Genomic DNA, 12,307 nt, shown 5'->3' with positions numbered 1-12,307 from the left:
ATACACACAGAACAAGGGCATCAGGACACTAAGGACAATCACCCACAAAACCCAACACCAAACAGGCTACCTAAATATGGTTCCCAATCAGAGACAATGAGGAACACCTGCCTCTGATTGAGAACCATATCAGGCCAAACATAGAACTAGACAAACTAGACATGAAACATAGAATACCCACTCAGCTCACACCCTGACCAACCAAAACATATAAATATACAAAGTAAACTATGGTCAGGGTGTGACAGTACCCGCCCCCCCCCCCCAAGGTGCGGACTCCGGCCGCAAAACCTGAACCTATAGGGGAGGGTCTGGGTGGGAATCTGTGCGCGGTGGCGGCTCTGGTGCTGGACGTGGCCCCCACTTCACCTTAGTCTTCCCCCACCTTATCCTCTGCTGTGGCCTCCTCACCATGGCAACTCTTCTCAATGGACAGAGGGACGGCAGCTCGGGACAGAGGGGCGGCAGCTCCTGGCTGACTGGCGACCCCTGGTCGACTGGCAGATCTGGAAGAGTCTGGTCGACTGGCAGATCTGGAAGAGTCTGGTCGACTGGCAGATCTGGAAGAGTCTGGTCGACTGGCAGATCTGGAAGAGTCTGGTCGACTGGCAGATCTGGAAGAGTCTGGTCGACTGGCAGATCTGGAAGAGTCTGGTCGACTGGCAGATCTGGCTGCTCCATGCTGACTGGCTGCTCCATGCTGACTGGCAGCTCTGGCTGCTCCATGCTGACTGGCTGCTCCATGCTGACTGGCAGCTCTGGCTGCTCCATGCTGACTGGCAGCTCCATGCTGACTGGCTGCTCCATGCTGACTGGCTGCTCCATGCTGACTGGCGGCCCTGGCTGCTCCATGCTGACTGGCGGCCCTGGCTGCTCCATGCTGACTGGCGGCCCTGGCTGCTCCATGCTGACTGGCGGCCCTGGCTGCTCCATGCTGACTGGCGGCCCTGGCTGCTCCATGCTGACTGGCGGCTCTGGCTGCTCCATGCTGACTGGTGGCTCTGGCTGCTCCATGCTAACTGGCGGCTCTGGCGGCTCCTTGCAGACTGGCGGCTCTATGCAGACTGGCGGCTCCTTGCAGACTGGCAGCTCCTTGCAGACTGGCAGCTCCTTGCAGACTGGCAGCTCCTTGCAGACTGGCAGTTCTGAACAGGCGGGAGACTCCGGCAGCGCTGTAGAGGAGGAAGGCTCTAACAGCGCTAGACAGGCGGGAGACTCCGACAGCGCTGGAGAGGAAAGCTCCGGCAGCGCTGGACAGGCGAGGCGCACTGTAGGCCTGATGCGTGGTGCTGGCACTGGTGGTACTGGGCCGAGGACACGCACAGGAAGCCTGGTGCGGGGAGCTGCTACCGGAGGGCTGGGGTGTGGAGGTGGTACTGGAAAGACCGGACCGTGCAGGCGCACTGGAGCTCTTGAGCACCGAGCCTGCCCAACCTTACCTGGTTGAATGCTCACGGTCGCCCTGCCAGTGCGGCGAGGTGGAATAGCCCGCACTGGGCTATGCAGGCGAACCGGAGACACCGAGCGCAAGGCTGGTGCCATGTAAGCCGGCCCAAGGAGACGCACTGGAGACCAGATGCGTAGAGCCGGCTTCATGGCATTAGGCTCAATCTAGCCCGGCCGACACGCGGAGCTGGAATATACCGCACCGGGCTATGCACCCGCACTGGAGACACCGTGCGCACCACTGCATAACACGGTGCCTGTCCGGTCTCTCTAGCCCCCCCGGTAAGCACAGGGAGTTTGCGCAGGTCTCTAGCCCCCCCTGTTAGCCCCCCCCAATAAATGTTTGGGGCTGCCTCTCGGGCTTCCGTCCGCGCCGCCGTGCTTGCTTTGCCAACTCCATTCTCCGATAACCTTCCGCGCACTGCTCCATCGAATCGCAGGCGGGCTCCGGCACTCTCCCTGGGTCGACCGCCCACCTGTCTATCTCCTCCCAAGAAGTATAGTCCAAGTAATGCAGCCTCTCCCACTGCTGCTGCTGCTCCTGCCACTGTTCCTTCTCCTGCTGCTGCTGCCTGTTGACACGCCGCTTGGTCCAGTTGTGGTGGGTGATTCTGTCACGGTTTTCTTGGTGAGAAGGAGAGTCGGACCAAAATGCAGCGTGTCGATTGCGATTCATGTTTAATGAAAAAAAACACACTAAACACAAACACTACAAAACAATAAACGTAACGAAAACCGAAACAGCCTATACTTGTGTACATACACACAGAACAAGGACATCAGGACACTAAGGACAATCACCCACAAAACCCAACACCAAACAGGCTACCTAAATATATATGGTTCCCAATCAGAGACAATGAGGAACACCTGCCTCTGATTGAGAACCATATCAGGCCAAACATAGAACTAGACAAACTAGACATGAAACATAGAATACCCACTCAGCTCACACCCTGACCAACCAAAACATATAAATATACAAAGTAAACTATGGTCAGGGTGTGACACCCTCTGTAAAGTTGACTGAAGGGGCCTCAAATGAAGATGACCAAGACTGCATCCCAAATGGCATCCTATTCCCTTTTTAGTGCATTTCTTTTGACCAAGGCCCATAGGGCCGCAACCCATTTGGGACGCAGCCCAAGAGACTCAAACATGCCTTTCATCAGACAGCTTTCCAGAAATCTGGTGCCTTGGGTTGGTGTGTTCAGGGATAGGCTTTTTATAGCCTCCTACAATATGTGGGTTTATACAGGGGTAATATAAAATATAAATTACTTTGGGACCTACAGTAAACCAGTAGAGATGGAGGTGAACACAACAATATGGGGCATAATATTGTGCCAATCAGCCTGAGATTTTCCATAGTGGATATGGAAATAATTGGAAATGCCAACACTGTCTGCGTTGCCAGTCCTAAACATTAGAATTAGTGTTGCACGGTATACCGAAACTTCTGTACTTTTCAGATACTATACTGAACAAAAATATAAAAGCAACATGTAAAGATCCCAGAAATGTTCCATAATCACAAAAAACTTTTTTCTCTCAAACTTTGTGCACAAATTTATTTACATCCCTGTTAGTGATCCTTTGCTAAGATAATCCATCCACCTGACAGGTGTGGCATATCAAAAAGCTGATTAATGATCATGACCGCATGATAATTACACAGGTGCTGTGGACAATAAAAGGGCAATCTAAAATGTGCAGTTTAGTCTCACAAGACAAAGCCACAGATGTCTCAAGTTTTGAGGGAGCATGCAATTGGCATGCTGACTGCAGGAATGTCCACCAGAGCTGTTTACCAGATTATTTTATGCTCATTTCTCCGCTATAAGCCACCTCCAATGTTGTTTTAAAGAATTTGGAAGTACGTCCAACCGGCCTCCCAACCGCGGACCACTTTTAACCATGCAAGCCCAGGACCTCAACACCCGGCTTCTTCATCTGCTGGAGTGTTTATTGTTGAAGAGTAGACCACAGTCCCTTTGTAAACCGTTGTGAGCAGACTCCAGGAACAGATAGTATTAAAGGTCCCTTTTGATTGACTAAAGTATCACCCATAATATGTTTTGGGGATAGACATACAAAAAAAATGTGAAAGTATTTTTTCTCTCATGGCTAACTACCAGGAAGTTTGAAAAGACTGGCTGAGTGGGCGGGGAGCTTATAATCATGAGCTTGCCTTGACTGGCAGCTATTTGAAATGCCTATGTCAAGAAACTTAGATGCAGTGTTGCAGTAAAATCATCTCTAACAAATTTGGTGATACACAAAGAAACTCAAACAACATTGAAATCCCGTTTGGCATGTTACTTATCGTGTGGTTCACAGCAGTACTGACAGATGTGTTGACATGACTACTGTGTCAGTTTTGAATGACCCTTCTTCCCCTTTTGTTCCATGCTGGCAGAAGACCTAGCTAGCCAGTAACTAGCTAACACCAGACACACCAGACACAGATATATACAAGTACAGTGGGGCAAAAAACGATTTAGTCAGCCACCAATTGTGCAAGTTCTCCCACTTAAAAAGATGAGAGAGGCTTGTCATTTTCATCATAGGTACACTTAAACTATGACAGACAAAATGAGAAAAAAAATCTAGAAAATCACATTGTAGGATTTTTATGAATTTATTTGCAAATGATGGTGGAAAATAAGTATTTGGTCACCTACAAACAAGCAAGATTCCTGGCTCTCACAGACCTGTAACTTCTTCTTTAAGAGGCTCCTCTGTCCCCCACTCATTACCTGTATTAATGGCACCTGTTTGAACTTGTTATCAGTATAAAAGACACCTGTCCACAACATCAAACAGTCACACTCCAAACTCCACTATGGCCAAGACCAAAGAGCTGTCAAAGGACACCAGAAACAAAATTGTAGACCTGCACCAGGCTGGGAAGCCTGAATCTGCAATAGGTAAGCAGCTTGGTTTGAAGAAATCAACTGTGGGAGCAATTATTAGGAAATGGAAGACATACAAGACCACTGATAATCTCCCTCGATCTGGGGCTCCACGCAAGATCTCACCCCGTGGGGTCAAAGTGATCACAAGAACGGTGAGCAAAAATCCCAGAACCACACGGGGGGACCTAGTGTATGACCTGTAGAGAGCTGGGACCAAAGTAACAAAGCCTACCATCAGTAACACACTACGCCGCCAGGGACTCAAATCCTGCAGTGCCAGGCGTGTCCCCCTGCTTAAGCTCCTTGCAGACTGGCAGCTCCTTGCAGACTGGCAGCTCCTTGCAGACTGGCAGCTCCTGCTTACATGTCCAGGCCCGTCTGACGTTTGCTAGAGAGCATTTGGATGATCCAGAAGAAGATTGGGAGAATGTCATATGGTCAGATGAAACCAAAATATAACTTTTTGGTAAAAACTCAACTCGTCGTGTTTGGAGGACAAAGAATGCTGAGTTGCATCCAAAGAACACTATACCTACTGTGAAGCATGGGGGTGGAAACATCATGCTTTGGGGCTGTTTTTCTGCAAAGGGACCAGGACGACTGATCCGTGTAAAGGAAAGAATGAATGGGGCCATGTATCGTGAGATTTTGAGTGAAAACCTCCTTCCATCAGCAAGGGCATTGAAGATGAAACGTGGCTGGGTCTTTCAGCATGACAATGATCCCAAACACACCGCCCGGGCAATGAAGGAGTGGCTTCGTAAGAAGCATTTCAAGGTCCTGGAGTGGCCTAGCCAGTCTCCAGATCTCAACCCTATAGAAAATCTTTGGAGGGAGTTGAAAGTCTGTGTTGCCCAGCAACAGCCCCAAAACATCACTGCTCTAGAGGAGATCTGCATGGAGGAATGGGCCAAAATACCAGCAACAGTGTGTGAAAACCTTGTGAAGACTTACATAAGACGTTTGACCTCTGTCATTGCCAACAATGGGTATATAACAAAGTATTGAGATAAACTTTATCCACCATAATTTGCAAATAAATTCATTAAAAATCCTACAATGTGATTTTCTGGATTTGTTTTCTCATTTTGTGTCATAGTTGAATTGTACCTATGATGAAAATTACAGGCCTCTCATCTTTTTAAGTGGGAGAACTTGCACAATTGATGGCTGACTACATACTTTTTTGCCCCACTGTATGTGGACACCCCTTCAAATTATTATTTCACCTTTATTTAACCAGGTAGGCTAGTTGAGAACAAGTTCTCATTTGCAACTGCGACCTGGCCAAGATAATAATACAGTAGAAAAAAGGAGAGTCTATATACAATGTGTGCAAAAGGCATGAGGAGGTAGGCGAATAATTACAATTTTGCAGATTAACACTGGAGTGATAAATGATCAGATGGTCATGTACAGGTAGAGATATTGGTGTGCAAAAGAGCATAAAATAAAATAAATAAAAACAGTATGGGGATGAGGTAGGTAAAAATGGGTGGGCTATTTACCGATAGACTATGTACAGCTGCAGCGATCGGTTAGCTGCTCAGATATAAAATCAAGCACACAGCCATGCAATCTCCATAGACAAACATTGGCAGTAGAATGGCCTCACTGAAGAGCTCAGTGACTTTCAACGCGGCCCCGTCATAGGGTGACACCTTTCCAACAAGTTAGTTTGTGAAATGTCTGCCCTTCTAGAGCTGTCCCAGTCAACTGTAAGTGCTGTTATTGTGAAGTGGAAATGTCTAGGAGCAACAGTTGCTCCTCCACGACATGGTAGGCCACACAAGCTCACAGAACGAGACCGCCGAGTGCTGAAGTGCATAGCATGTAAAAAATAATTTGTCCTCGTTTGCAACGCTCACTACTGAGTTCCAAACTTCCTCTCGAAGCAACGTCAGCAGAAGAACTGTTTGTCGGGAGCTTCATGAAATGGGTTTCCATGGCCAAGTAGCTGCACACAAGCCTAAGATCACCATGCGCAATGCCAAGTGTCGACTGGAGTGGTGTAAAGCTCGCCACCATTGAACTCTGGAGCTGTGGAAACGCGTTCTCTGGAGTGATGAATCACGCTTCACCATCTGGCAGTCCGACGGATGAATCTGGGTTTGGCGGATACCAGGAGAACGCTACCTGCGTAGTGCTAACTGTAAGGTTTGGTGAAGGAGGAATAATGGTCTGGGGCTGTTTTTCATGGTTCGGGCCCATTAGTTCCAGTGAAGGGAAATCTTAATGCTACGGCATACAATGTCATTCTAGACGATTCTGTGGCAACAGTTTGGGGAAGGCCCTTTCCTGTTTCAGCATAACAATGCCCCCATGCACAAAGCGAAGTCCATACAGAAATGGTTTGTCAAGAACTTGAGTGGCTCGCAGAGAGGCCTGACCTCAACCCCATCAAACACCTTTGGGATGAATTGGAACGCCGACTGCGAGCCAGGCCTAATCGCCCAACATCCAGTGCCTGACCTCAATAATGTTCTTGTGGCTGAATGGAAGCAAGTCCCCACAGCAATGTTCCAACATCTAGTGGAAAGTATTCCCAGAAGAGTGGAGGCAGTTATGGCAGCAAAGGGGGACCAACTCCATTTTAATGCCCATGATTTTGGAATGAGATCTTCGGCGAGCAGGTGTCCCACATACTTTTGGTCATGTAGTGTAAGTATCTTTGCCATAGATGAATAGTGTACACTTTTAATTATAATTTTGGCACCTGTGGATTAGGTATCCAGCTATATAAACCACGCCCCTCCGCAAACACGCTTTCTCCAATGTTGGTTACAAGGCAGTACTTATTTAAATTCAGTAATAGAATATCATGTTACCATTGGTGTATTAAAATGAGTTAGGGGGATGTCACTCTATCCCCTTAATAATCCAACCTCCTGAATCCAAGTGTTTGATAACTTTATGATCAAACTGTTTCAATGTAGAAGCAACAGTCATTTTAAATACTTTGGTTAATACATCATGAAAAACATGATCTTTTTGACTGTTAAAAACACATCCAAACTGATTGATTCCAGCCAACACTGTCCTTGTTTCAATGCTGGCTTATGCACCCGCACGCTTGTTCGTGTACGCATACACACACACACACCAATTGAACCCCGGCTCTTAGAGAGCATAGCCATATTTACTGTAATAACACACTGGCAGGGCAAGTTGAGTTCCTTCCCTTCCATACAACCAGTTACAGTACATTTCTCCAGCACTGATGACTTTCCTCTGTGACTACAATAATATGTGTCCATGCGTGACAGTCTCTCTGGTCTAGAAGGCATTGAACCGTGACATTACCACAGTCCTTGACGCAGTAAACAAGCCTGAGTCATATTGGGTCAACTGTTATTAGATTCTCTCTGTTAGTTGCCCCTTGGTAGCCTGAAGGCAGTAGTCTAGGTATCCACAGGGTGTGCAGGCTGTTGTTCCAGCCCAGCTCTAAATAATATCACACCTGATTCAACTAATCAAGGGTTTGATGATTACAGTTGTCAAATGTTTTAGTACTGGGCTGGAACAAAAGCCAGCACACCATGTGTGTCTCCACCACCAGCATTGCAGCACACTGCACTACCAAGTGTTCTGTTATATTTAGCATTGGTGCATTGCTAATAGTCGGGGCCTGCAGCACAGGGTACTTTTGAGCAGAGAGAGAGAGAGATCACCACTAGTCGCTATTTAAATACACTCTTATCATCGAGTACACATGGACCTGTCTACCATATGTGTTTTTCATGAAAAGCTGTTGTGTAATGTGGGCTATTTTTGACACTGGTTGTTTCACTAACACACATATTCTTAGTGGATGTAAATCCCACCTGCACACTGGGGATTATAACATTGGTTCCGTGTCAAGAATGTGTATGTTAAATGAAAATAGTTTTTTCATTGAGTAATAACATTGCTTTAGAAAATGTGCATATTGGGCCTCCTGAGTGGCGCAGCGCTCTAAGGCACTGCATCACAGACCCTGGTTTGATCCAACCGGCTGTGACCGGGAGTCCCATAGGGCGGTGCACAATTGGCAAAGCGTCGTCCGGGTTAGGGGAGGGTTTGGCCGAGGGGGCTTTACTTGGCTCATCGCGCTCTAGTGACTCCTTGTGGCGGGCCGGGCACCTGCAGGCTGACCCTGGTCGTCAGTTGAACTGACACATTGGTGCGGCTGGCTTCTGAGTTAAGTGGGCGGGTGTTAAGAAGCGTGGTTTGGCGGGTCATGTTTCAGAAGATGCATGACTCGACCTTCACCTCTCCCGAGCCTGTTGGGGAGATGCAGCGATAAGACAAGATCGTAATTAGATTGCAATTGGATATCACGAAATTGGGGAGAAAAATTGGGTAAAACACAAAAATAATAATAATAATTTTTCACATAATAAAATTATGTGAGAGTAACACATTCAGTTGCCGACATACACTAAGTGATGAGTTCAGATGTTGGTGTGTGGGAAATTAGGGAAAGGGCAGTTAGAGGGTTAGGGCTGTGAATCACATGGGCAGCCCCTCAACTTCATTGTTGGGAAGGGCCCGTATGTTAGTCACTGTTAGTCTACACCTGTTGTTTACGAAGCATGTAACAAATCAAATGTGATTTGCACATATCAATGCAAAGCTAGTAATTGTGGGTGACTACAATGATATAGGCTATTCACAATATCACATGAAATCATTTCCAGTGTATTGACCATAAAGTTAATGATCAATACTTTATGGTCATAACAAACTAGGCTACAGCTAACCAGGTTTGTGTTTGTAAATTTGACAGATCCTAGCCAAGATGTCTCCCACATCGCTGAAGAGAACCTTCAAGCAGCTTCAGGAGGGAAGCGGCGAGAGCTTGTAGGAGGTTCTGGTGATGGAGTGCAGGCTCAATCAAGCCTGCATGGTGGTACGTGCCAAAAGTCCCCAGGCCCTCCTCTTCCCCATTTTTTTATCTTTTCTTAGCAATTTAAAGTTTTTCCATCTAAAGGTAATGCAATTTACTAATTTACTGGGTTTGGAATAGGATCGCCCCTCAGCAGCTATGCACCCTTCTCCTGGTCTTATTAGTTTAAAACAGGCATGTGTGTCATGAGTTTTTATTTTTGTTGTTTTGCAGAAGGGCAGTGACTTCTACGAGGGTGTGAAGGCAGGTAAGGTGTTTGACTCCTGCAAAATCCTTTTTTCTGTACAATGTTGAGTAGTAGCTGGCAAAAACTGCTCTACAGCCCTAATTTCTGTCTATTAGGATGTTTCTGGAAGTATGCAATTGATTGTTTTGTGTGCCTAGTGCTGGTTGACAAGCACCACGGCCCCAAGTGGAGACCATCCACACTGGAGGAGGTCTCAGAACAGAGTGTGGATGACTACTTCTTGCCACTGGGGGAGCATGACCTCAAGCTCTAAGGACAACCCCATAGATTAGATCAAGGGATACCACTTTGGTCCTCCATAACCTCCCACTCATGAGGTCTTTTCATAGGAGGTGTCCAAGTTGCCTAAATTAGTTTCTGTCCCTCGTATCCTTTCTTTCATGTCCACTCAATATAATCCATGTTCCCATTGAGTTTTATGGTTGAAATAAGCCACCATATTCACCTATTAGTGGTCATACAGTTGGAAAGGAGACAGGGAAAGGACCATCAGACATGGCATGCCAGTCACTCAGTGGCCTCTCACAACAGCAGGACTTTGGTAAGACCACACCCCAGTGCCGTGCCCATTTCTGTGGGGGCAGAGAGACTATGACCTCACCAGTGCATTATAACAATACTGTGTCAATGATTGTTACATGACATCTATCAACATGGATTCAAAGTATATTATCTTTCTACAATGATGGTTGATAACACAGTGAATCTTTTTGGTTTGTTTCTACTAGATTTACTAAATTGATGTTTCCTAATATACATCTACACTATCTAGCTAGCTGGTCTCAAAGTTTGTAGTGCTGAATTGCAAATCGTAGGACTATGGATCAAGCGATGATCTAATATCTCTGTTGTGCTGATGTACAGAATTATTGGCAAAGGGCAATATTTCTCATTGCAGTTGGTGGTGCAAAGAAGCAAATGTTTGTTTTGGTGAGTAGGTGGAGTCGCCGGGTAAGGAAGAGGTTCTATCCTGTTTGAAGTATCACATAACTTGGGATGGTACTGTCAGGTGGTTTTTATGGCCCTTGTTGAGTCATACTTTCCTGTGCATGTGAGTCTGTCCAATACATTCAATCAAATACACAATGCAGGAAGCCTACACTGGGAAAACACCATGTCAAAACGTACAGCAATTTACTGTAATTTGTACCTAATTTGTATTTTAATGAAAAGGGGGATTTTTGCAGCACTTGAGCTGTTACATTATTTGTCTGCAGTGTGGCTTTGATTGAATTTCTCTGTACGCAGCTCAAATCATTGGTTATATTAAATCCCATTTGCAGCACTCTAACCCTAGCACACAGTTAAGAGCACTTACAGGCAGGCTCCCAGAGAGAAATGAGGCCAGAGAAGCTAAATGACCCGCCATGGAGTTTGCTAAGTAAACAATGAACCAGCGTAAACACTCTCTCCTGGAGAACACAGGCTCAGTAATTCTCTTGGTGTCAGAGATTTTTAGGGTATAGAATTTGCCCTTCAAAAGGCACCAGCCAGGTGGCATCCTTCTTAATGTCTCTTGCCCGTGTCATGTATCTGAAGTGATCACTCAGTGTTACATTTAGCATTGTATTACTGTCTGCTAAAGGCCAGTTCTCAATTCATTGTGCACTCTGGTGTACAATTCAATGACTACAATTTCCCAACTCGTAGCTTCAAAAGCATTGTTGTATAATAATTACGTTGATCAAGATGTGTATGAAAACCTGATCGTAACAATTGTAATTTGATGTGTTGTTTGAAGCCGTTAACAAAAGCATATTTACACTGTACCTGCCTATGTAACTATATATTAACACTTAGTTGTATATTCCATTTATAAAGTGGAATGTTAAACATTGGCGTTGTGTACAAGCCTGTATTGTTCAGCTGTGTGATCCATTAATCCATTTGGCCGATTACAAATCTCCTGGACCTGACAGTCTATCAGCTAATCGAATGATTCAATTAACGTTAAAGGGACATAACACAGGCGCAGAGGGAGCTGTTGGCCCTGGATAGGCAAGGATAGGTTGAGCACATGATCAAACCTGTTTCAACTCTAGGTAGTGGATAGGTTGTGGATATTCCTCAAAAGGTTCTACAGCTGCACCATCAAAAGCATCCTGACCAGTTGCATCACCGCCTGGTATGGCAACTGCTCGGCATCCGACCGTAAGGAGCTACAGAAGGTAGCGCGTATGGCCCAGTACTTCACTAGGGCCAAGCTTTCTGCCATCCAGGACCTCTATACTAGGCGGTGTCAGAGAAAGGCCCAAAAAATTGTCTCCAGCGACACAAGTCATAGGCTGTTTTCTCTGCTACCGCACGGCAAGCGGTACCAGAGCGCCAAGTCTCCTTAACAGCTTCAACCCCCAAGCCATAAGACTGCCAAATAATTAATCAAATGGCTATCCGGACTATTTGCACTGCCGGTGATGCTACTCACTGTTGATTATCTACGCATAATCACTTTACCCCTACCTACATGTACATATTACCTTAATTACCTTAAACTGTACACCCGCACATTGACTCGGTACCGGTCTCCCCTGTACATAGCCTCGTCATCGTTATTTTATTGTAACTTTTTTTACTTTCATTTATTTAGTAAATATTCTCTTAACTCTTGTTTTCTTAAAACTGCATTGTTTGTTAACTTGTAACTTGTAATTTCACAGTAAGGTCTACACAAATCAAATCAAATGTTATTGGTCACATACACATGGTTAGCAGATGTTAATGCGAGTGTAGCAAAATGCTTGTGCTTCTAGTTCCGACAGTTCAGTAATATCTAACAAGTAATCCAACAAATTCACAACGACTACCTTA

General features: G+C 45.9%; 1 protein-coding gene across 1 annotated transcript in view; it reads left to right on the top strand.

Annotated features, from left to right (window-relative positions):
• The window catches only part of hibch (3-hydroxyisobutyryl-CoA hydrolase), a 54,587-nt gene extending 44,706 nt beyond the window's left edge, over nucleotides 1-9,881 (top strand). The window contains 3 exon segments of the mRNA XM_090216408.1: nucleotides 9,133-9,255; nucleotides 9,466-9,499; nucleotides 9,637-9,881. Coding sequence (XP_090072534.1) covers nucleotides 9,133-9,255; nucleotides 9,466-9,499; nucleotides 9,637-9,752 — 273 coding nt within the window. The 3' untranslated portion in view covers nucleotides 9,753-9,881.
• Nucleotides 9,882-12,307: the final 2,426 nt, after the last annotated feature.

This window comes from Oncorhynchus mykiss, chromosome 22 (genome assembly GCF_057628025.1).
Source record: "Oncorhynchus mykiss isolate SJ-2025 chromosome 22, ASM5762802v1, whole genome shotgun sequence".
Lineage (NCBI taxonomy): Eukaryota > Metazoa > Chordata > Actinopteri > Salmoniformes > Salmonidae > Oncorhynchus > Oncorhynchus mykiss.
The sequence above is the reverse complement of the archived record's forward strand: the minus strand, read 5'-3'. Positions and strand labels throughout refer to the sequence as shown.